General features: G+C 43.0%; 1 protein-coding gene and 1 long non-coding RNA gene across 3 annotated transcripts in view; both read right to left on the reverse strand.

The window, feature by feature from the left end:
* LOC111520889 overlaps positions 1–26467 on the reverse strand; it is a 508845-nt gene that overhangs the window by 329214 nt on the left and 153164 nt on the right. The gene's annotated exons all lie outside the window — the stretch shown is intronic.
* Positions 3899–8375, reverse strand: TSPYL5 (TSPY like 5). Of its 2 annotated transcripts, none has more exons than XM_023183983.1 (2): positions 6034–8375; positions 3899–4609 (listed from the first exon to the last, which is right to left on the reverse strand). In XM_023183983.1, exon 1 carries the CDS (start codon positions 8251–8253, stop codon positions 7000–7002), a length of 1254 nt encoding a protein of 417 aa, XP_023039751.1. In that variant the 5' UTR covers positions 8254–8375; the 3' UTR covers positions 3899–4609; positions 6034–6999. The 2 variants fall into 2 exon arrangements, with proteins under 2 accessions (XP_023039751.1, XP_023039750.1); XM_023183982.1 differs by having other exon boundaries at positions 3899–4763.

Raw genomic sequence — 26467 nt, forward strand, 5'->3', positions numbered from 1 at the left:
ACGGACCCACCTCATGTGGCCGCAGTTGCCGGCGCGTGCTTTATAGTATGCTTGTTTTTCGCGACCCCAAATAAGACACTGAAGCCCCCCCCCCCCCCCCCCCCCCCCCCCCCCCCGCTTTCTTCCCGCCTCTGAGTGCAGCTGGGTGAGGTTGTGATGCTTGCAGCTGGGGAATCGTGCGGGGAAAGCCAAGGGAAAGAAAGAAAAGATGGCAGACTCAGATCCCTAATATCATTAAGCCGCTGAAGCCTACAGCCTGACAAAACCTCCCATTACCAGACTTCTTCTTATAGAAGCAAAATTTCCCCCTTTCCAACTCATTTATATGCAGTTGTTGATATATATGGCCCAAAACCGCACTCAGTCCTCATCAGCAAGCATACTATGTCTAGAGCCAATCCTAACCTTTGAACAATGCAGTTGAAGGAAGACTCACCCACCACTGAGTCAAGTCGGTCCTGCTCGTAGTTATGACCACACACACTGTAGTTAGGGATGGTAAAGAAGTTTCACATTCATATGCCAACTCAGATTAATTGGCAGCAACTGGATAATCTGCTGTGCAGAAAGTTAAATACAGTTAAATACAGGTTCTGTGGAAAGAAGTGTCTACATTCATAGTGCCAGACATCTGCCCTGGGCCACATGCTTACCATCCCATGGATGGATGGAATTTGGAATCAGAAGACCCAAGTTTGTAAGTCCTGGCTCTACTACTTTTGTGATTTTGGTCATTTAACCTCTTTGAGCCTTCTTAAGGGATAGTTGTTATAATCAAGATAATATAAGTGAATGTGCTTTGTTAACCATGAAGTGTCACACAGATGGTAGTTACTTTGTCTTGTATTTGTCAAACCTCAGCTGAGGACCGGGTTGACAGGACGGAGGCTCGAGCCCTGGATGGCCAGTAGCTGAACACCTGACAGGAGGGTCTAAGTCTAGAGTTTCAGGTGCAAGTGAACGAGCAGTAGTGAGTTGTGACCCTGAACAGTGAAAGATAGTTGGAGAAGATTCCAAAAGCAGAAGTGAAGACACTAAGGGCAAATAAAGATAGAAACCATGGACTGGATAGCCTATACTCCACTTTTTTATTGTCCCAACACCTGAGGGATATGACCCTACCCATCAGTTACAGTGGCTCCCCGTGACTGAGGACTTCTCTGAATCTTCAGGGGGCAAGCAAATTTGCCAAATTTCCCTCCCTAGGTGGTTCTAACATGCCTCCCTAGGGCAGTGTGTCTCTTTCCTCTGTTGCAAACCACTATAGTAGACTAAAATAAAGAAGCCCAAAGTGCAAGAAGAAATAGATAGTCCAAAGCTAGTAGAGATCTTTGGTAAGCTCAGGGTGGCAGGACCATTTTATTTTTCTCTCCCCGCTCACCTATGGCCTAGCACAAACCTACCACATTTCCAAAAAAGCCCAGGATGTAACAGTTAAAAAATCAGAAGAGGCCTTATTATAATAAAAGTCAACGCTAAAAGCGGGGCCAAGGGCTCTTAAGATAACTAGAATGACCCAAGAGGCTCTCCCTCTCCAGGTTATGGAAGGTCTGAGTCCCTTATGAAGTCTTACCTAAAGGCCAAAGGTGAGGGAGGCTTCCTTTAGCCCCCTCTTCAACCCACATGGACCTAAAGCATTCACCAGCCCCAGGAAAATGGAAAAAAAGGAGACTGACTATCAATCTCTTGATGGAGAAAAAGTGAAAGCTAAGAAGAGATTGAAACCTATGGCGGGTGGGTGGCGGGGTGCGGTGCAGGTGGGGGAAGAAAAATTCAAAGTTGCATTTGTCCACAGCTATATCTCCAATGTCTACACCAAGGATTGGTTCATATAAGAGGCAATGAATGAATGAGCTGATGGAGAAGTAGTACATCCCAGATTGAATGGGTTGTCCAAGGAACTGAAGAGAGGTGTTTGAGAGGCTCTGCACCCACAGGGAAGCAAGTGCGTAAACGGAACTGAACTGGGCAGACAGCTCCTCCCAATTCATAATCAAAGCAGACTGAGTGAATCCTGAAAGGAAGATCAGGCCTGGAGAGGCTGCTCTCCATCCCTTCTGCATTCCACATATCAGAAAAACTCCAGGGGTTTAAATTTTGTTTAACATGCAAAATTAGGAGATTCTACATAAAGATACTATTGATAAACTGAAGATTATTCTTACTCGAGTCAAGTGCTATGTGTGTGCATTCTTGAACCAGACTGCCTGAATTTAAAGCCTGGCTCATTCATTACCAGCATGATCCTGAACAATTTACTCAACCTCTTTTTACTCCATTTCCTCAACCCATCCCCTCATTAAGAGATAATTATCACTTGTCATAAAGACTCAATATATTAACCCTTGTATAACACCTGCAATAGTGCCTGGCACATGATATTGTTTTGTGGATGCAAGGGAAAGGAAGCATCCCTCTCATTTCTTTTTGAGACTCCTTGTTAATTCTTATCATGCCTGGCACATGATATGCCTCAATACAATTAACTACCATAACGTGAGGCACATATGTGTCAGAAGAATACAAGTTACGATGTTGTTAGGGGTTAAATTGCCCCTGCCCTCACACCAAATTCGTATACTGAAATTGTAATCCCCAATACCTCATAATGTAGCTGAATTTAGAGACAGGGTCTTTAAAGGGTAAAGTTAAATGAGGTCATTAGAGGGACCCTAGTTCAAGACGACTAGTATCCTTATAAGATATTAGGACACACACACACAGGAGACCAGGTGAAGACAGAGAAGAAAGCTATATATAAGCTGAGTGAGGCCCTCAGAAGAAACCAACCCTGCTGATACCTTGATCTTGAATTTCTAGCCTCCAGAACTGAGAAAATAAATTTCTGTTGTTTAAGCTACTCAGTTTGTGGTTCTTTGTTATGGCAGCCCCAGAAAACTGATACAGATGTTCTTATGAAACAAATGTGGCCCACTTCACAAATTACCCAATTCAAATGCCCTGAGGCATCTGAATCCAAAGGGTGCTTTAAATTCACTCATTCATTCAACACTGGAGCACCTACTATGCCCTGAACACTGCATGTTTATTTATTAAAACCCTTTGTCATATAAGCCCATTTTATTTTCTTGTCAGTAACAACCCACTTCTAATTTTGTCCATTTTCTGCTGGGCAGCTTAGTGTGGCACTTGGTTGTCTGCCACTGCTTCTCCTGATTAATGGGAAATGATCCTTGTTATGGATCTGAAATGAACAGCATCAGAGGATGTAGTTCTCAACTCTGGCTAAACACTAGAATCACCTGGGAAGTTATAAAAATATCTACACCCAGACCTACCCCTTACCCCGTTCTGATTTAGTTGGTCTTTGTGTGGAGCTCTGGCAGTGTTTCTGTAAGCTTCCCAGACAATTCTAGTGTGCAACAAAAGCTGAGCACCATTACTCGAGTTTAAAAGGGCCTTCAAGGTCACCCCCCTTTCAACTCAAAGTGCAGTTCACAAATTACCAGCACTGTCATCATCTGGAAGCTCCTTAGAAATGCAGAATCTCAGGTTCCATCCCAAACTACTATATCGGAATGCATATTTTAACAGGACTCCCCACACAATTCAGATGCACCCTAAAATTTAAGAAGCACTGCATTCCTACTAGAATCTAGATGATTCATAGAATCTAGATTATTCTAATGGGAGTTCACTGCTTCTGAATCAACTAGAACGCATGTTAAAAACTAAGCTACCTGGCTTCCTCTCAGAATCATAGAATCTCAATCTTTGGGAAAAAGTCCTAGAAATAAAAATCTTATGTGTTTTTGTGTAGCTAACCACACAAGGGTCTGCAGCTTGGGAAACACTTACCTAGGGCAATGTATATACCCTTTTAACTGCCCAACCTCTGTTTAACAACCTTCCAATTCTTTTTTGAAAATCAGAAATATAACAGAGATACAGGTTTTTATTTTTCCACCACGCATGCAAACTTACAACTATTTATACTGTTTAGGAACACAGAAATAATTGCGTTATTAACAGGGTGTCAAATTACCAAGTACAACAACCAGTTACCAATTATTTTTGGAGAGGTTATTTTCACAGAACACAGCAACAATTTCCAAATTATTCTTCCAAAACCAGAGTTATGAGACCAGTACAAGTTGGTTACAATGCTAACGGTCACACAAGTTTCCATGTTACACAGAAAAAAAAGATTTACATTCTGCTGAAGGGTCTCGAGTACCTTATCATATCAGAATTTTTGAAAGAGTTTTACAACAGAACAGTCTCTCTCTTGTTTTGTGGATGCAAGGGAAAGGAAGCATCCCTCTCATTTCTTTTTGAGACTCCTTGTTAATTCTTAAAACACATTTCTAAGGCCCATCTCTGGAACTTCATTAGTTAACATTAAAAGCAAAAAGCAGACCTGATGTGATTATGATAGTGCACCCCATCACTATCACCATCAAAAGAGACTACCAATCTCCCAAAGTAGTCACAATTGCATTGGCTTAGTGTCTTGGATTTTCAATAAACAATACAGATGAAAAGAGGCAGATACAGATGAAACCAGGTTGACCATAACTGATAAATGATGCAGCTAGGTGATGGACACATGGGGTCCAAGGACCATCCTCTCCACTTCTGCGCATGTCTGAAAATGTCCATAACAAAGAGCAAAAAAAATTAACAAAAAAAGCAGACTTGCACAGCTCTATCTTCCCATTAGACTAAAATGGGGAAAGTGGTAAGACTTTAAAGGTAAAATGTGCAGCATATAGCACTCTTCTGCATGTACAAAGCCATACCTAGAACAAAAAAGAAAGTAACCAAAGCAACATTATTCTGTTCCTGGTTTGTCTCTGTGGCTTATAAAATCTACTGATGATAAGATTGGACAAAACTTTGGAAACACCCTCAACTAGGCATCCTATTTGTCCATAATCTCTTCAACTCTCCTTTTCCAAGCTAAGGAGGTCCCTCCCAAACTCTATCACTGAGAGACAGGCATGCTCCCCCTGCGGCATTTCAAGCCATTTCTGTCTGATTTTCCAGGCCCGCTCTGTACCGGTATCATGCCTACTCGATGGTTTTGCTCCAAATCTCCAGCCTAGCACACCCTTGCTACAACTTTAAGTCAAGGTCTCTCTTGAGGAACTTAGAATGAGGTCTCCCTAACAAAACAGAAGGTAGGGAAGAACGGGCGTAGATACAGTCCTTCTTCCCCACCCTCAGGGATGAGAGAGGGAAAGGCCCAGCTTCGCATTTACACCCACTGGAAATAACCTGGAAATCCAAAACAGATTCTGCCCATCCCCATCCCCATCCCCCAGGAGAAGCTTGAGATACTCCATACTGGAGACTAAAACCCACTCCTGGGGCTATCTGAGGTAGAAGCAAAGAGAGCAAAGGACTGCTGAAAGTGGGAAAGCTGGGGGTTGAGGTCCAGATGGCCAGAGGCTACCACAAAGAAGGAAACAGCAGGAGGCACTTGAGTCTTAGGGAGTATTAAAACAAAGTCAAAACAAGAGTAAACACTAGTCTATGATATGCCTGCCTTGGGGTTTATCACTCGAGCAGATGCTAGGCATGAAACGGTTTTTCAACTTCAGAACTGTAGAGTAAGCCCGGGAGACAGGTTCAGGGTCTGCCAGCAGATCCACTTGGCCTTCTGGTTTCAACTCTCTTTCAATCTAGTATATGTGTGCAGTGCCAAGTTCTCAGCTATCTCCCTAGCTGTATGTAGAAAAATGTGGTTTTTCAGTTGTTTTCTCTGTGGTACTATTTAAACAAAATAAAAAAGAATAAGGAAAAAAGGAAGGGGAAGGCGCAAGGGGAGAAAAGGAGGCTACCAGGAAAGGGAGGGAGGAAAGAAGAATGAGGGAGGAAATGAGGAATGGAGGAAGGCAGGCAAGTGAAGTAAGAAGTATGAGTGAAGTCAAGCAAGCAGAGGCCCACAAATCAGAAATATCTCTTCCCCAGAACCCCTACTATAGCACTCTGCTCATGTCTTAGAAGGGAATGAGGGAAGTTGACAGCGGTATCTGGATTCTATATAGGCCCAGTCCTCACCCTCACCTGGAGCCACAGCATAATGATGGTGAACACATGTCCACACATAACAGCCCGCCCATCAGTCTGGCAGCCAGTAGGGTTCCTGGAAAGCTGGGGAGGGTAGGTGTGTGTCTCATGCACTGGTAGGGGGCCTCAGTCCACAGGCAGTTCTTGAGGTCCTTGTTGACCAGGAAGCCAACTGGGGCTGACAGCAACCCAGACAAAACTTAATGGCTTGATAGTGACACAGCATGGGAAGATCCTGATGAGACTGAAGTTCACCAGTAGAAGGGCCCAGAAGCAAGAAGAGACACACGATGGTACAGAACACATGGCATACTGCTTCTTGCCCTTAACTTCATGCATGCCCAGCAGTTAAGTGCCATTCTGCAGAGAACATCAAGCAGGATGGGTCTCATGGACCACAGGCCAAAGCCAGAAATAAAGTAGGTGACATCTTAGCTGGTGACCCCAGACCCACAGAACAGTTAAGTTCTGGCTGATGACAAATACCATGTGCACTGGCTTCATTCTGCAGTGGCAATGGAAACGCTTGCATAGATGACATGCATGGATGCATGGCCAGCATGAACACGAAGCCCAGCAAGTCACTGGCCCTGAAGGAGCAGAGCTTGAGGATGCACTGGTCGTCCTGGAGGATTACTCATGAGTGTCCATGTTAAAGACAAGTAGGAAAGGCCAGAGCCAAGAACAAGGTCCAGGCAATGTAGATAAAAGGCAGCACACATCTAAAGTATGTGTGCTTAACGTATGAACAGTCCGGGTGCGATCACATAACATGTGACACTAACGTAGAAAAGCAAGAGGCTATGGGAGGCAAAAGAACATGATCATAAACGCCATATTCTTGTAACTAAAGTCCAAAGGGTCTATAGTACACAGAGGCCAACATGAAGAGAAGGCAGCGAGCCAAATATGTAGTCAACCAGGAGCAGCCCAGCAGGAGGTAGCAGGGAGACTTCTGCAGGATCAGTTGGACTGGCTCACCCCAGGCTGAGTAGTCTCCACTGGCTGCTTTCCTGGACCTTGCCTGCCTTCTTTTTCCTTTCCTTTCTCTACACGAGCCCTTTCACTCAAAAGGTAGAAATGCAGGGGATTGGGCCACAATTCTTCATTGATTATCTCCACAATCTTGTCAGACTCAATGGAGCTGTGGTTTGAAAACCAACCAAAGAAGCTACGGTTGTTTTCTGGGTTTCCCTGGCTTACGGACTGGAGATCATGCCCTGGGAGCCACTGGATTGGAGTAGAACGAGACACCACCTGGCCAGAAGGACCACAGCCATATTCCTTGATGAGCACCTTATTTTGGAAATATGGGTTGCGATCGAAGTAGAACTTGATTTTGTAGCCCAATCTGGCAAGGCCGAGCTCTTCTACTTCCAAGCTGTTTAAGTAGCTCAGTACCTCTTTCTCTTGGCTGTTCAGAAAGGATGCTAGCTGGGGGTGGTTCTGAAATGCTTGCCCCCAGAAGCCCGGGATATTTTGGATGAGGTGGTTCCTGCGCTCCAAGTGCTGCAGTCGCAACTGCCCAAATTTCCTGGAGAGCCGAAGGTAGGCCCTGTCCGCCTGGGCGTTCATGTTCTCCAGCTTCAGCTGCACATTCTCCAGCGTATCCATGCTGCCTTCCGTCGCTGGGGGCCCTGACCCTGCATCCCTCTCTTCCTTATTTTCCTCCCCAGCTGAGACCGAGGTATTCTCCCCTGCCGACCCTTTCTTCTGCCTGCCACCAGCTATGACCTGAGGCCCCCTCCCCGCGGTGCTACAGGTTTCTGGGGCCTTCTTCCCGGCAGGGCCACGCCGGTTTCCAACGCGGGGGGCATTTTTCGGCCTCCCCACGGTTCCCGCTGTTCCCACGAAGACAGTGTCTGCGGCCAGGCGCTCAGAGAGAGATGCGGCCTTTCCCGGGCCGGGCCTAGCCGCGCCCTGCCCGCGGTCCCCCGCAGCTCGGGCCCGCAGCGCGAGGCCACAGTCCAGGGGGAGCCGGCAGGCGGCCTCCTCCCCCAGCCGGAGGAGCTGCGCGGACGCAGCGGTTTCCAGGCCACCCCACCCCGCGCCAGCCTGCACCTGTGCCGCCTGGGTGTCTTCCCCGAGACTCTGGTACTGTGAAGGGTCCGGGTCGCGCGGGGCGTCGTCCGGAGCAGGGCGGACTCGGGCTTTGGCGCGGCCTTTGCCCCGGTTTTTCGCGCGGGAGGACTTTCGACCCCGACTTCGGCCGCTCATGGTGGTGGCAGAGGCGGCTTCAAAGCCACGCTGTGACCCTGCGGCTCCTGACGCCAGCTCACTGTCGGGACCGAGCGGGTCTCTCCACGGCAACCGCCGACGTCACGACCGTACAACTGTACCGTCGCGAGAGGACGGGATGCGCCCGGTGATTGGCGCCGCCGCTGCGGCTGCGCAGGAGACGACCCCCGCGGGCGCTCCCACCCCCATCTCGCGCGGACTCGCTTTCGGTCTTAGAGAGTTTCTCTGATATGTGCCCGGGGTGGGGGGGCGTGCTGCCTTTTCATCTCTTCCCCGCGGTCTCATCGTGCCCTCAGGGTCTCGCTGAACAAGGCAACGCTAAGAGCCATCACCACCTGTCCCCCATCACCTGTTTTCTAAATTAAACAACTTCAGCTCCTCCAGTTATCTCTTGTGACATCTGTCATGAAGAAAGTGCTCAGGCCAGTGTCTCTCTTTGAACACCTTTGCTGAGGGATTTGCTCTAGTACCTTAACTCCAGAGAACGTAAAGGTGGATGCTCTAATGCCGGGCGTCAAAGCGATTTGGTAGGTAGTGGGATGGTAGTAGAAATTACAAAAATAATAGCAACTCGTATTTTGTATCATTTGTGCCAGGCACTTTACTAGGTGCTTTAAATGCATTATCTCAATTTACAAAGGACGTGTTGGTATCATTCCCATTTTCCAGATAAGAAAACTGCAGCTCAGAGACACCCGGGCGCATTCCCCAGGTTACACAGTAAGGGATGGAAGCACAATTCAAACTCAAGCCCATGGGACTCTGTATCCTATGCCTTATATTTGGAAATAGCAAGTCCTTCCAGATTTGTTCCACTGTCCGTTACTGGGCTGGCTCTTAAGAAGTCAGCCTTGCTCCTTAACAAACAGGCCTCCATGGACCACCTGACCACCTCTTCTGCCTGGGAACATCACCCAAGTCCCCTAGCTGCCTCAGTTTACAGTACTGAGGTATAGGTACCTATCACTAGGTATAGGATCAGGAGTGAAGACCTGTATTAGAGCTCCTGTCATTGGAGTAAGACAAGAATGTGGTCAGAGGTGAAATTATTATTCAGGGAGCAGATGGAGGTTCAGAAGCAAAGCCTCCACGTGGCACTGCAGAAGCCCTAGAAACTTCTTACACTGTGCATGGAAACAGCCAGACAACCTCCCTCATAGTCGCGGAGGCAGCTCTGGACCACGCTCTTACTAGCGAGGTAATAGGACCATGAATAGTGAGGGGATGTGTGGCTAATGTAAAAATATAAAGAAAAACCTTTTGAGGTGGTCTTTTCAGGCTCAAAGGGAACAAAAAGGCCCTTGTAACCAGCTGGTGGAGAGATAAGCCAAAAAGCCCCTGGGACCTCATTACTCAAAGTGTGGTTGTGGACCAGCAGCCTGATATAACCTTAAAGCTTGTTAAAGATGCAGAATCTCAGGTCTTTCCCCGGACCTACTAAGTCAGAATTTGAATGTAACAAGATCCTGGGTGATTTGTGTATACCCCTAAGTTTAAGGAGACAATTTAAAGAGGAATTATTTTTATACAGATGGCCCTATTTTAAGCCAGCCTAATACAAGTGATCTCTCATTTTCTCAAAAGCTCTAGAATAGCCTGCATGGCGCTGTATGATCTGGCAAGTCCCCTACCTGCCACTACATGAGTTACACCTCTCTGACCTCATCTTCTCTCTCCTCTCTCCCACGTCTAGCTACAGCGGCCTTGCTGTTCTTAAACTCACTAGGTAAACTCCGGCCTCAGAGCCTTTGCACTGGCTCTTCCTTCTGCCTTAAATGCTCTTTCCTAATGTGGTCAGTGACCTTGGCCTGCTGCCTTCACACTTTGCTTAAATGTCACCTTCTCAATGACCATCCTATTTAGAATTGCCACCCACCCCATCCCTTTTACCCTTCTCTACTTTTTCTTTATTCCAACACACTACACCAATTATTTATTATGCTTCTTAACTCTCTCTTCTCTCTAGAATGTCAGCTCCATAAGGGAAGAGATTTTTGTTTTGTTCACTGATGTATCCTCGGTGCCTGCAACAGTGTCTGACATATCAAGAGCACTTAATAAACACTTGTTGAAAGAAAGAACCAATCAGAGCAGAGTTTTCAAAAATGGATTTGTCAATGATTGTCTGAAGTTCAGAATAGCTCCCCTTTTCCCACAGAAGCAAGCTATGGATGCTGTATTCTCAGATCAACTCATGGAAACCTACTAAACTCATAATTTAGCCAAAAAATTATATTTTGTTACAGAGCACCATTCGGGGACAGTCTGTAAGTAAAAATTTAGAGTGACAAATTTAAAAATTAAGTTAGGAGAATTAATATTTGACTAAAAGGGATTAATTAGTGCAAGGATTATCTTAAATTCTTATTGAAAGCCCTTTCATAATAATTTCTTCCCAAGGCCTTCTGTGATCACCCCAGACCACAATAAGCAGCCTTGTCCTTGATCTCACAGAGCTCTTGTTAACTGTAGTATTCATTTGGCAGTGGGGCACACCCTGTTTTGTACCAGTTATTTTAAAAAATTACTTTTAAAGCTGGATAATCACAGCCTGAAACTCTCCATAAATCTCAAAAAAATTTAAAAATCAGCTCATGCATTTGCCAACCCTCTGTAGACTTGACATTGATGGGTTGGCCCACTTCTTAGAACACTCACAGATCAACCCATCTCTGTTGTCAAGAGTCTTAATCCAGCGTCAGCATCTGCGTCATGTAGCAGTTACCAATGGCTAAACCACTGCAGGATTAACACGGCTGGGCCATTGCAATGTGTTTATTATACAATCTGCCTTGAACCTTTTTTCATCATGTCAAAGAGATAAGCATCAGATGAAGGGAAATAAATGTGAGACCGACACCTTTTGTAAAAATGCCCCTCTGCTCTAAGTCACCAGTTCCCCATGGCTTTTGTATTTAAAAGTTTGGTCTGTGCTGCTGAACTGGACTGTGTGTTTTCTTCTTGGGTATTAGTATTTAACTTTATGTGGAACTGTAGTTTGTGTTCCTAATTGGATAGTAAACTATGTAAGTGTGTCTTTTTACTTTTTACTTTTATCTCTCAGGGCACCTAGCATGGGGCCTTGCACGTACCAGTAATTATAATGAAAGTTTACATTTATTTCATACTTTATGTAGTGCTATGCCTTAACTCATTTAATCTCTGCAATCACCCCATGGGGCAGGTGCAATTATTGTTCTCGTCTTGGAGAGGAGGTTACTGCCACACCAAAATGGTTCAGGAACTTGCCCAAGGTCACACAGCTAATAAACATTTTTTGCCAAAGCGATCTGACTTCAGCACCATGCTCTTAATTAATAATACATGATGTAAAATTATGGCTTAGGAGATTAAAACTCTCTAGTGGGTAAAAATACCTTTTAATGTTAAAAAATGTATATTAAAAATATATATACACACATATGTAGATACATATACACATAATACATACATCAATTAGTTATGAGTCATTTATTTATGGGGTATACAATATACCTGGCATAGCAATACTCAACATAAATTTAGTTTCAACAGCCCATGATGAGAACAAAGCATCTCTATTTGCACTGCATTTATCATAAGCATCCTGTTAATATTATGAAAGAAATGCAAGTTTACTGTCATGAACTCAGAGATCCAGGAGTGTTGTGAACTTCTTCCAATATCTGCAGGCTTAAGTTCATGGTAATATAAGAATTTAATTGATTATTTCTAATGTAATATTTCTTTATTAGCAAATATTTATTAGAAATTCGTGAAATATTTTTCAAATATTTATGTGTATTATGTCTATATGTATGTATATGCATATGTGTTTGTGTGTATGTAATTCAAAGTATTAGAACAAAGAGTCTTCACTTTTGTTCTCTGCATATTGTGCTTTCTCCATTCCTTTTGATATCTGTTTTCTTTGAATCATAGAAATTTACAAGCTGGGAAAAAAACATTCGTCATCCAGCCTATTCCCCAGCCAAGGGAAAAACATTCCCCCATCATTTCTCTTGTAGAGCTTTAGGATCCCAGACTTGACATTTTTAGCCACAGGACTTTTCTATTCTTCCCCAAGGAGATAGTTTAAGTCTATTAGATAGCAGTGAGTATTGCTTACTGTGTGGGATTTTGCCAACCAACCCTCCCAGGTCACTAAAGGGCATGGAAAAGAAGGCAGTGTCCTAAGAAATATTTTCATAGTCAAGGAGGGAGGGAGAGAAAAATCTGCCTCTCATGATAAATTTCAAGACTATTTGAGCTTAACGTCTTGAGGAATTTGCCTAGCTTCTTCCCAGTTCCTCGCCAAAGAGCAAAATTTTATGGTAGACCACCTAAGTTATTTCAGTTCATATCCTGTAAGTAGCTATAAAGTATTTTAAAATATTTCCTGATGTATTCTTTCTTCTTGGCATTTCGTTTTTATCCTGCAACATCTTAACCATTAAAAAAGATCTTAGGCTAAGGCTTTTGTTCTAGAAAAGGGAAAAAAGACAAAGAACCCAGCAAGCAGAATTTCAGCAAGTCAGATTCTTCACTTTGAATTTCAAAATTGGCTCTTAAGAGGTAAGACACGATAGCATGGAAAGAGAAAAATATATATTTGATATATATTTGAAGAGCTAAATGTGCGCGTGCGCACACACACACACACACTGCCTCTACTCTCACTGTGTGTGAGAGTGTGTGTGTGTGTGTGTGTGTGTGTGTGTGTGTGTGTGTGTGTGTGTGTGTATTTAGCTCTCCAAAGATAAGTCCTGGAGCACTAACAGCATAGAGTTTATAACATTAACCATAGAAGAGGAAAAACGTGATGATATACAAGCCATTTCTCTGCTACACAAAGAAGAGATAAAAACCTTTTCTGGTTTGGAGTCAAGAAACTTGGAAAAGATCCAGAGAGTGAATAGTTGGTGTAGATCCTTGAGAAATGCTTCTCACAGTGACCACAGTGACCGCCACATGGGTCAATACCCTTGGAGCATCGGTAAAGACCACCTTCTCCAGACAAGACAGAGGTATAAGAATAGGGAGAATTAGTTCCCAGCTTGATAGTTGAAACTCAGATAAGAAAGGGCTTTTCTCAGAGGGCTCCACACCATCAAAGGGCAGCCAAGGCAGTATAAAAGTATGTACAGGGTAACAAAGTTCTGAAATGGCCTCTCTCATTCTCTATGCACCCCACTCCCAATCTTTCGCAATCCCAGAATGAAGTGAAAGGGCAGCCATATGTTCCTCAGGCTTGCTAAGAGAGGTCCAGAGGTTGGGTAAGAGCAGATGGAGTTCAACTGGGTCTTGCAAGGTAGGTACAGAAGTTGCAGAGTAAAAGGCTTGGTCATCAGATACCATGGGGATGTGCCGCATCAACAGACACAATAAAAGTAGAGGCAGATCCCAAAGATTAGGCAAGGCCAGCTAAGCTTCAGCAGAGGCCAGCAAAGACAGAAGATGAGATGCACCCCAGAAACCTTTTCACCAGTTATGAGATGGATAACCCTTGGCCCCTAAGAAGATGGAGAAAAGAAATGGGGAACACCCTAAATGAGTACATATTTGCCTCAAAGAAACTAGAATTTCAAGTAGTAAGTTACCAAGTTACCTGAATTGCCATGGTTAAATTCATCTGGATGTTATAAATTGTGATAACTATTAAAAATTATATTCACTAAAATAGTATTTTCTGGACCAGACCCAGTATCTAATGGATGTAGCCATATGACACTAAAGCTGAAGAAACACAAGAAACAAGTGACTTTAAAACTCCCTAGAAAATAAGTCATATTAATAATTTTAGAAAATAGCAAAAGGTATTGAAAGACTTCATAAAATATGATTGCAAAAAATCAAGAAATCCATGATACTCGAAATATGAGCATTTTTTACTACAGTTAAGAGTAACTTCAAAAGCAAAACTGAGTGCTCTCCAAGAAAGTCTTTCATTCATTGCTTATGAGTTAAATTTAGAACCGTGGGTACACTCCATTTATTGCAGTTACTACTTTTAGTACATAATTTAGTAATTTGTCATACACTTAAATTCTTCTCCAGTTGGGTTACATATGCAAGCCTTTTGCCTCCAACCAGACCAGAAGCTTCAGGTTGCAGAAACTGAACTTGCTTTATATGTAAGCTGCGCAGTGCCTTCTCCCTGAATTACTCCAAAGCCATTCCTGCACCAAACAAACCTCATCAATTTCCAAACCAAAAACAAGTTGTTCTCAGTCAACACCACCACGTGTTTTCTAGCACAGAAAACAGCAGGGATGCAAGGTCTTTCTCTTCCCTACCATCTCTTTTTATGCCACTCAATAATGCTGATACCATATTTGTTTATATCTTTACTGTTATACATACATACAGACACACTCTTAACTTCCTTACCCCTCTTTTTTTCTCCAAATACAACACATCAATTATTAGTGTAGAAATATACTAAGGAAAAAACTGAAGTTGCAAATTTTTCACTTGGAAGATTGAGGAGAAAAGATCCCAACAGGACCTGGACACGCCAGATGTTGAGAAACAGCAAGATGGAAAACACAAACTGGAATCATATCCACCTCGTGTACTCTATAAAGTCCTGGATGGTTTTGAGAGTGATGAAGGCAAACTGCTTCAGAGAATGGCCAGGACCTGCATGGAGTTAGGGTCCTGGGGTAAGGTTGGGGAGTTAGATAACCTGGGACATCTCAGACACCAGCCAAGCAGCTTTGGTGGCAAGAGAAACCAATTAGAAGACCCTCCCCCAACTTTATCAAACAAGTCATCGTTTCCATGGAGCTAGGAGTTTGTACCTAGGACATAAGAGAAATGAACAAAGATAAAATAAAGTTGAATTTAAAATGAATGGGCAAGCATTGTGTTCAATCATATGTATAATCAATTAGTGTCCATACATATGGGGTTTCATTGTTCCAATTTTTTTTACCGGGGCTAATTTAATTGAAGATACTCCTTGGCTTCTGGAATGCCCACTTTAGTTATTTATTCTGTATTTGTATAACACTTGGTAGCAATAAGACATTTCTAAAAGCACTTAAAAATGAATATTCAAGAAGAAGGACAAAGGAAAATTAAGGGCTGGGAAATCCAGAAAAGAACAAAACAAAGTACTCAGATGCATTCAATTCTATTGTGTTTGATATACTTGCTAAAAGCAGGCCACAGATTGGACTCTGACCTTTTATCCAGCAATGCAAAGACAGAATCAGATGTGGTATAACATTTATAATGTTTGTAATATTAAGAAAGAAAGGAAACGACAGATTCTCAGGGAAAACACATTTATTTACAATACTTAACCCAGAGAGGAATGTCAAGATTGAAAGTCCCAGTAGAATCCCGACACTGCATCCAGCACTGTGGGCCCGTCCTATGGCACTTGCCTTAGGCTGGTGAGCAGGACAGAGAGCCACTTCATAAAAGCAGTTCCATGGTGGTTTAGGTCCAAAACTAAAATGACTCAATCCAAGGAAACAGTTTGTATAATTTAGAGGAGACAGAGGACATATATCTCAAAGTCAGCCTCTGCAAACACTGCCTTCTTCGATTGACATTATTCTCCCTGACAAGTGCCTGGAGCCTGGGTATTATCTGTGGTAGACAACATCACATGAGGAATGAACTGTGCTGAATTTCATTCTGTTTCCTGCACCAAACGGGTACAGAGTTTTCCTGAGAGCCAGGCCGTCTGTTGCTTTTACAAATGTTTCCCACTTCAAGTCCTCCCCACCTCACATTCAGACTAAGCTAGTTCTCAGTGGAGTAGAACGTTTTTCCTCTCAGAGTGACTCTGTGCCTTGGTTTCTCCATAATGTCAGAGGTGGTTATTCAGGTCAGGCTTCAGGTACAGGGTCATGCAGGTGGTGGAATAAATAAAGTGACCCCCCAGCGCAGCCCTCAGGAAGTCACAGGGGGTGGGAAGGAGTGCGGGTTATGCCTCTTCTCAGGCTGACGGTTGCCACTCAACTCCAACTGATTGTTGCCATGAAGAACTCTTCATTTTTATGTGAAATTTCTTACTTTTTAAAATCCCAAGAGAGCCAAATGAAACAATTCTGCTTGTGGGCTCCATGGTGCAACGCCTGTTCTATTCTCACATTCTTTAAAAACTAAGTTTTTCAGTGAAAGCATGAACAAATGTCCGGAAATTATTTGAATTCTCCTAAAGAACAGAGATTTTTGTTCCTGTCACTCCAGAGAAGCTTTTGAAAATAAATAGCGGTAATATGATTCAAGGTAGGACTCCGCCTTGTGTTGTTAAAGCAAGGAAGGAATTGATGGCAACTGGAAGACAGCTTTTACAAGTAAGGGATATTTTTGTCAAGCAAAATTTTTATTCGTTTTCATTTTAAACATCAAAGATGATGATTGTGTGGGGTTTTTTATTTTTATTTTTTCCTTTTTTTTTTTTTTTTTGAGATGAAATTTTGCTCTGTTGCCCAGGCTGGAGTGCAGTGGCATGATGTCAGTTCACTGCAACCTCTGCCTCCCTGGCTCAAGCGATTCTCCTGCCTCAGCCTCCCAAGTAGCTGGGATTACAGGCGCCACCCCCCCCCCACCGCCCCCACCATGCCCTGCAAATTTTGTGTGTGTGTGTTTTCAGTAGAGATAGAGTTTCACTATGTTGGCCAGGCTGGTCTTGAACTCATGACCTCAAGTGATCCACCTGCCTTGGCCTTTCAGAGTGCTGGGATTACAGACGTGAACCACCGTGTCTGGCCTTATTTTTTACTTTTATAGAGACAGAGTCTTGCTTTATTGCCCAGGCTTGTCACTGACTCCCAGGTTCAAGCAATCCTGCCTCATCCTCCCAAACTGCGGAGATTGCAGAAATGAGCCCATGCTTACCCGTGATTATTTTTAATTGGTTTTATTTTTTCATACATAGGGTTCTGTGCTACCTCTGGTTTCTTTTTCTTTCTTGCTTTTTTTTTTTTTTTTCTTTTGAGATGGAGTCTCACTGTCACCCAGGCTGGAGTGTGATGGCGCGATCTTGGCTCACTGCGACCTCTGCTTCCCAAGTTCAAGCGATCTTTGTGTCTCAGCCTCCTGAGTAAGTGGGATTACAGGCACCCACCAACATGCCCAGCTAATTTTTTGTATTTTTTTGTAGAGAGGGTTTCACCATGTTGGCCAGGCTGGTCTTAAACACCTGACCTCAGGTAATCTGCCAGCCTTGGCCTCCCAAAGTGCTGGGATTACAGGCGTGAGCCACCATGCCCGGCCTGTTTTCTTAAATATATAGTTCAGACTCCCCAAACATGTTCCTCTCCCTACAATACAAAGGCTTTTCAAGACCAGCTCAGACACGTTCATGCTGCTTGCGGCCCTCAGCAGTGGCATGTGCAGATCTTTACTGAGCAACTAACACACTCCTGACGGGAACAGCAGACTGAGTGACTAACTGTACCTCTTTGGATTATTTTTCCCCCATCTTAATCAATACCCACATAACTGATCAGGTGAACCAGATGGCCCTTCCGCTTCACAGATTAAGACAATTAGGACACCAGACAGGTGTTCAAGCTGACATTTTTCATAACTAAGACAAGAAAAACCTAACACTTTATCTTCTCGGAAAAAGGCAAACTCCAGCTGGTCTTGGGCATGAATCAGTACTAATTCATACACTATCTAGCTAAAAGTGGGTACAACCATATTTAGACAAAATACGATATAAAAGGGAATTATGTGTCAGTAAGTTTGTAAGAGCTCCCACCACAGAATCTGGATAGAAATATCATAGTAAAAACCTAATAGAATACTGAGAACACTGTGTGTACCAACATTTTACAGACACTCTAAGAGAAAGAGGCTGATTGTGGAAAGCAACTAGACTCCCTTCTCTAGGACCAAATCTCAGAGAGACAAAGAGCTCTGAGACCGGGGGAGCCTCACAGCTATGAGCTCTGAAATGACTGGGGGGGAACAAAAAGACCTAGAAACACAAGGCAAGGTATAAGGAAAGATTAAAGATCTATTTCTGGAACCTAGACTTACAGAGGGTACTCCTCCCATGCCACATGCTATTTCAATAGGAGAGAATATGCAAAACAAGTCGCAGTTTAAACAGGGAATGGTTATTTTATTCAGAACCAAAAGAATATTTACCATTCTGTAGGTAAACATAGGACTTGTATTTCAAGAGGCCAGGGGATTTATGCTTCCCCCTGTGACATGTTCTCTTAACTCCAAGCCCCGGTGTTCCATTGCAAGAGTAGTAGAGGGACTCGGCTGTAGTGGAGGGACCCCGCTATAGCAGGGATCATCCTAGAAACGACACTGAACACCAAGCAGGCTCCTGCAGAAGATTTATAAACATAAGAACGACTCCGAAATACCTGGACACCCTACCCACCACACAGAGAACTGAAAAATAACGGAAGTGCCTCTGGGAAGGAGATAACAAATATTCCTCCTGTCTCTTGTCTTCCATCACTCATACCAATTAAAAAGTAAAACAAACGTAGCCAATGGCAACAATCAATCCTCCCAGTTTATAATCAAAAGAGATTTCAGCAACCAAGAATGTTGCAAAAAAAATTATTACCATAGGCCCTGCATATTTCTATAGTAAATAAATTCATTCATCATCAAGAGCATTTATATGATATTCTCTTGATGATGAAAGAATTCACTTATGAGAAGAGAATTCTGGAAAAAGTCATGTTAAGAATCCTGCAGGTGGAGAATAGCTAATGGATGCAGGGCTCAATACCTAGGTAACTATTGATCTGTGCAGCAAACCACCATGGCATACAAAGATTACCTATGTAACAAACCTGCACATCTGGCACATGTACTCCTGAACTTAAAATAAAAGTTGGAAATTTTTAAAAATTAAAAATTAAAAAAAAAATATCCTGCAGGCATAATTCAGTCTGGCCTTCTGGCCTTGATTTTACTATTCAATAGTAACTGGAAAATATCACGCATGACAAACCACCCCCAAAATTACACACAATTAACAAAGTAAAATGTCATTTTAAAATTAAGATAGAAAATTTGTTGATTTTTTGAGATGATATTTGCTGAATGGGATAGGTGGGATCATGTGGAATGGAGGAGGGGGTTGGCAGGAAAGAGTGGCCACAGGCAGGGTGCTAATTTATCAGTCAGTATGCACGAGGATCTAAAGGAATCTAATCCAGGTTTTTATAATTTTTGAACTCAGAAAAACGCTGACAAGAAGCAGCAATGCTGAAATAAGAGAAAAGGGAATTGGGGCCTGAATTTGTTTCCTATTGCTGGTTTAACAAATCACTACAAATTTTGTGGCTTACAACAACATAAACTTATTATTTTACAGTTCTGGAGGTAAGAAGTCCAAAATGGTCACACTAGACTAAAATCAAGTTGTCGGCAGCTCTGTTCCTGATGGAGGCTCTAGAGGAGAATCCGTTCCCTTGGCTCCTCTCTCTTCTAGAGGCTGTCCGCCTTCCTTGGCTCTTCCAGCCAGCAGTTACTTCACTCCTACTTCCGCTTCCATCATCAAATTCCTTCTCTCACTCAGACCCTCCTGCCTCCCATTTTCACTAATAAGGACCCTCATGATAAAACTGGGCCCACTCTTGTAACCCAGTATTATCTCCCCATCACAAGAAACTTAACTCACATCTAGAAAGTTCCTTTCTCTATATAAGGTAACACATTGACAGGTTTCTGGGGATTCGGACTTGGGGATGTTTGGAGGCCATTATTCTGCCTAATACAAGGCCATAAACTATTGAGTTTCATTTCTAACAGAGAAGTGTCAGAAGAAGATGAATGATCAATTGTCATGTTTTATAATTGTTCATCTCCCTCTCATACACACCCAGAACCTTTTTATTCCTGTGCCCTATATCTATTTTATATTAGAAATGGCTAGAATTTGTTGGGTGTTTGTAAGTGTCAGCTACTGTGCTAGGCAACTTACTTGTATTTTCATATTTAATTATCCCAACAATCCAATGAGGTAAGTGCCATCCTCATCCCCGTGTTGTGAATGAGAAAACTGAGGTTTACAGAAGGTAAGTCATTTGTCTGAGGTTTTACAGCTGAAATTCAAACCTAGGTCTGTTTGAATTGAGCTAGGGCTCCTAACCAATAAGAAAAAGAAAAAAAAAAAAAAAAACACAGAATATATTGAGGCTTACAACAAAGATCTCTTCTTGCTCGTGCTCCATATTGGACACTATGTGTTCATCTGGGGCCTGCTGCAGCCTGCACATCATCATCATTCTGAGACCCTGGCTGAAGAGGCAGCCCCTGCCTGGGAAATTGTCCTTCTCAGATGTTGCTCTTCATTAGCAGTGGGGAAAGACAGGGATGGGGTGGAACTTCTTGGAGGCTTTTAGGGTGTTAATTTGGAAGTGATGTGCCCCATTTCTGTTCACATCTCATTGGCCAAAACAAACTCAGTGACCAAGCCTGATACCCATGTAGCTGGGATAAATCATTCTGTCACCATGCAGGGCAGCAAATATTTGGAAATGATAATACACTCTGCTATGACTCTTAGCTCTGTGCTCACTGAGATGAGAGGAAAAACAATAAACTATTATTATCACAGAGAGTCAAGATGACTTTGGACTTTCCTTAGTGGCACAGCACTCACCTCCAGGCCAGATGGACTCCTGGGTCTATGTAGAAGAGGCCACCTGTATAAAGGGAGATTCTGAGAACCTGAAATTTTCCTTCATCCAGATACCCAAAGTGTCTGACACTCCTCCAGTAGAGATAAAGTTGTGCTGCCTGAGGATAGCTATATGCTACTAGGAGTTATGACGTGTTCTTCAAGGAGGCTTTCTCCCAGCTGGTAGGACTCTTGTTATGGAGCTCCCTCAAAGCAGCAGATGAGAAACAGTAAGGGTACCCTAAGGTCCTCTTTAGTCTGAAGGCTTTGTAGAATTCTAATCCAGATGAAGAACACTGTTCTCTGAGGACAGTTCTTAGGACTCAAAGATTGGGAATGATGATTACATCTTGTCCAGTGTTTCTGAAACTGTACTTCAAAGAGCCCTTGTTGTGCTATAAAGGTGTCTCAGAAATAGCAAGAGAGATACACATAACCACTACACACCCTTATGCCCTGGGGACTTGACATACACAGAAGCTAGGGCTAGGATAAGAAATGGGGCTTTCAGTCCATCAGCAAACAAATGGATAAAGAAAATGTGGTATAGGTACACAATGAAATATTATTCAGTCTTGGAAGAAGAGACCCTGCCATTTGCCACGACATGGATGGACTTGGAGGATATTATGCTTGCTAAGTGAAATTAGTCAGACATAGAAAAATAAATATTGTATGATTTTACATATTGTGGAATCTATTTTTTTAAAAGCTCTAAGACACAGAGAAAATGAAACAGTAGTTATCACAGGTGGGAGTGGGGAGAGGAAACAGGGTAATGTAGGTCAACGGATACAATATGGCAAATGTGTAGGATGGATAAGTATACAGATCTGATGTACAACATGAGGACTGAAATTAATAAAATTGTATTGTATTAGGGATTTTTGTTAAACGAGTAGATTTTAGCTGCTCTTATTGCCAAAAAAGTAACATGTGAGAGGATAGACATTAATCTGCTTCACTATTGTAACCATTTTACTATCTACACGTATCTCATATCATCATGTTGCAAACCTCAAATATACACAATAAAATTTATTTTTTAAAAAACAAGAAATGGAGCTTTCAGGACTGAGACTTAAAGTAGATTAACAGAGAGAAGTATTCTTTTTGTTATAAAAATACAAGACTGTCTGCTAAGAGTGGCTCCATCTTGGGGTCTAGAAGATCTGTCTGTCAAGTAGATACCTGTGGTTCTAATGGCTCTGCATGGCCCACCCATAGAAGATGGAGCTGAATGACCATCTGGCAGTGTATTAGTCTGTCCTCCCACTGCTAATAAAGACACACCCCGGACTGGGTAATTTATAAAGAAAAAGCAGTTTAATGCACTCAAAGTTCCATGTGGCTGGGGAGGTCTCACAATCATGGCAGAAAGTGAAGGAGGAACAAAGGCTTATCTTACATGGCGGCAGGCAAGAGACCATGTGCAGGGGAACTGCCCTTTATAAAAACATCAGATCTCATGAGACTTATTCACTATCATGAGAACAGCATAGGGAAAAAATCACCCCCATGATACAATTACCTCCCACCAGGTCCCTCCCATGGCACATGGGGATTATGGGAGCTACAATTCAGGATGAGATTTGGGTGGGGACACAGCCAAACCATATCAGGCAGGAAGCAAAGAAGAGGGTGATCATAAAGGGCAGGGGGATGGCGGGGACGGGGAGGCAGGGTGGTGAAGGAAGCTCAAGGGCTGGTTCCAGGGGAGAAACAAGGAAGAGAGAGGGTCAAAAGGGGAGGTTTGTTCTCTGTGACTCCAGGAAGGGCTATGTGGGTGAGCTCCGTGCAGAAGGTTGCATGGAGGAAACTCACACCTCTGATGCCCCTACCTCCTTTTGAAGTCCTTGGGATGGACGTGTGAGCTGAAATGGCCACCAACTTTTTACTTCTTTCTGTCACAAAAGCATTGAGTGTACAAACATAAAAGGCTTCCACTTAAGATTTTTTTGAATGTTTAAAAACAAAAGCGTGAAATGCTATAATTTAATCCAGTGTTCTTATCTCATGAAAAAGGAAATGGGAGCCCAGATTAAAAGACTAGTCTAAGGTCAGGAAAAAAATGGGTAGAAAGTTGAAGTCACAACCAAGACTTGGGGCTCCCAGTCCAGTGCTCCCTCCCCTACAGTCATATATCCCTCAGCTCCTGGGTTCCCGTTGTTGGTGCCCACAGCCTACTAAGTGAGGGGTGGCAACCCTTTGCTTTCCCTGGGTAACTTGTGGAGGCAGGATAAGTTATTTATTTGGATTCTGCAGCAGCACCACTCGGCTTTGAAAGCAACCAAACCCTCATCTCCCAGAGTTACTGGGCTCATCTGTACCCATAAGAGCCACAGCATAGGAGAATGTGACCTCCTGGCTTCACCCAGGTTCCCACTGTCTCGTCACATCTGTTCTCTTGGCCTCCTCTTATGGACCTTTGAAAGGCCTCTCCTGCTTGCCAGGTTGGGGCAGCCTGTTAGCTGGCTACCAGTTGGATTTTTCACAAGTTTGCCACGTTGCAGTGACAGGACTGTATTGAGGCCCAGATGCCTCAGCATAAATAAATAACACATCTGGGATGTGGACGGGGTCCAACTGCATATTATAGAAGAAGCTGGGGTGGAAACAGAGCCAAAGGATACACATCTGGAAACAGTTAAGTTAGGAGTAAGCAGGGAGTAGGATGTAGTAGAAAAAGAGAAGAAAGGTTGGGGGGAAAGATCAAACTAGGAATTACTGTTGTCTGGAAGAATCTGAATTAAAATTGCTAAGAAACAGAACCATGGTTTATATAACAGCTGAATTAAGAGCATTCCTATAAAAATGATAGTTTATAATAATTGACCTCAATGCAGAGAGGCTGAGCAGGACCAAGCAGCTGGAATCCTGGACGTCTGATTGCTTTGGATGTAGCTAGAAGGGATGGTTTCCTCCTAGCTATTTGAATCTATAAATGGCTTCGCGGTGAGCAGGGTGAAGGAGTTCAGCCCTGCGTGGATGAGAACCCTAGGCCTCCCTGCCCAGGATCACCCGGCACTTGGGAGGCTTAATGAGTTCCCAGGTTCCTGGGCAGCCTCCACTTAATATGCCTGTTGTGAATATACAGAGCATTAAAGAGGAGGCCTGGGAGCAGGGGGACGTGCAGTGACACCACTTTCTCCCAGCCAGAGACCCAAGCAGATGATTCACCTAGATGAATCAGGAATGGCTGCAGAGGGAACTGCTCACACCCATGCCCCCAGCCAGCAACTGAAAGCTACAGTGACATCACCACACAGAGGACAGAAGTCTAAGTAAAGGGAAAATTAGGACAAAAAGAAGAGAGAAAAAAAATATCCTTTTCTCTCCCTCCCAATGGAATTCAAGTGTATGGATTACCTTCTTAATGGATGGCATGATTTAATCTCCTGGCATAAAAATATTCCAAATTAAGCCGTCATTAAGAGAAGCCAGAATGCGGGCTTTCCAAGCAAAACACAGAAGCACAGGGCATTTCTTCCAGCCCCCTTTCACTGAGTCTCCATTTTGTGACAGTTAATACAGGCTGGATCGTAAGAGAGGCTCCAACTGACTTGGGACTGAACTTTGATGGTGGTAAAATGTAAACTTGTCATTGTTTAAATAAAAGCAGATGACTCAACAAAATGGATCTACCACCATGGCAACTTTTACACTGAGATTCCAGGTTTTCTACATGTGCAGGGAATCTGAAAGAATAAATTACTTTCTTTGGGTCTTGGTTAGAAACAGTTTCCAATTGGCGATGATTGTACTTTAAAGAACCCTCAAAATGATCAAACCGTAACACTAGTCTCAAATACTAATCCTTAGTTTGTAGGTTCTCAGCATTCTAGTGGAGGGGAGAAACCAGTCAATCTTCCCAATGTCATATGCCTTGTGACTCTGAAATCTTTTAATAAAACATAATTAGGGAATATGATTAGAACTTGGTATGATTCAGTTTTAGATCTGTGCATAATTTTAAAAGCTTTGTTTGTTCAGGAAATATTTACTGAGTCTTCTAAGAGCCTGGCATTATGCTGGAAGCTGATGGGTACACTGCTAAATGAGACAGAGCCCCTGCTCTCAAGGAGCTTGTAATCTGGCCACCAGAGTTTCTGCAACCATCGTAACGGTGAAAACACAGCTGTTAATTCTGTTCAAGTTAATTTTCTGGAGCACCAGTGAATTCGAGGGCAAAAGAAGGCTGCATAGATCTGCAAATATTCCATCCTCAAAATAAAAATAGAACTATATTCAGAAAATCTTAATTTTGTGGCATTTCAAGAGCACAGAAACTACATAAAGAGAGATAAGCCAAAATTATTTCTGTAGCCTGGTTATTAATTTGCAGCTTAAAATCTGCCGCAGGAGACTCCAAACCAAAGTGATATTTTGTGGAAGAATTGGGGAGGTTGAAAATAATGGTTGAATATAATGTCTCCTAAAAGTATCTCCATATTCAAAATCCACACAATTCAAGAGCAATTCTGACCAAGGTGAGATAGTTTAGGTGCTGTTTACCAACTAAAATGGCATTGCCATGTGGCCAGAGCATAAACACCATTTATAATATATCCTGCCTGTCTGTTTTAAATTATGTGACTTGGGGCTCAATTGTTTGGTGAGTTTGGGGGTAAGCTGGATTTTTCTGTTTGTTCCTCCAGATCCATCTCTACTCTGCCCTGTATTCCCAGGAAGTCCATCTATATGGACTGCATCAACAGGTTCTTTAGCCTTCTGGCTTCCAGGCATGTTTCACCAATGGCTGGAACTTGCAAGAAATCAGGGAGATGGAGGAGAGAGGTCAGGCTATCTAAGCCCAGGGCTCCCTCTCTGCCAAGTCACTGTGGGTCAGTTGCATCTTCTCCCAAAGTCCCCAGCTTCTGTCAGGTGGCCCTCCTCACAACCACTCTCCCAGGGGCTCATTAATGACTCATTCCCTTTGTCCTTTCAGAACTGAAGGGGGTACAAGTACTATTCCATGTAGCTTCCGTACATCCTCCTCACACCTTTATAAGCAGTCGTTTTGTCCAATTAAAGTGTGCCATCTATTTCCTGCTGGAGCCATGACAGATACAGGGGATTTCACATTATTTCAAGTTTTGTACCTAAAAGAAGGCTTTATTATCATTTTCATATTACAGGGTTTCAAATTTGCATAGTAAAATTTGCATGAAAAAGCATTAATTTCAACAGATCCCCATGCCCATCTCTATCAGTAACAGTAGAAAATTGTTTACAATAACCTGCCTTAGATTTTCCTTTCTGGCTTAAAATATTCTCATTTATGACTTTGGGCTTTCCTTTTCCACTTTACTTAATTTAGCTTAAATAGTAGATGTAAGGTTGTCCAATAACGATTCCTTCCACCCTGGCTTCATTCATTCCTTGGCAAAAGGACAGAGTTTACAGTGGACACATTAAGGCAATCATCCATCCCTCTGCCTCTCTTTTTTTTTTTTTTTTTCTGGTTTTATTTATTTTTTTTTATTATTATACTTTAAGTTCTAGGGTACATGTGCATAACGTGCAGGTTTGTTACATATGTATACTTGTGCCATGTTGGTGTGCTGCACCCATCAACTCATCAGC

This window comes from Piliocolobus tephrosceles, chromosome 7 (genome assembly GCF_002776525.5).
Source record: "Piliocolobus tephrosceles isolate RC106 chromosome 7, ASM277652v3, whole genome shotgun sequence".
NCBI lineage: Eukaryota > Metazoa > Chordata > Mammalia > Primates > Cercopithecidae > Piliocolobus > Piliocolobus tephrosceles.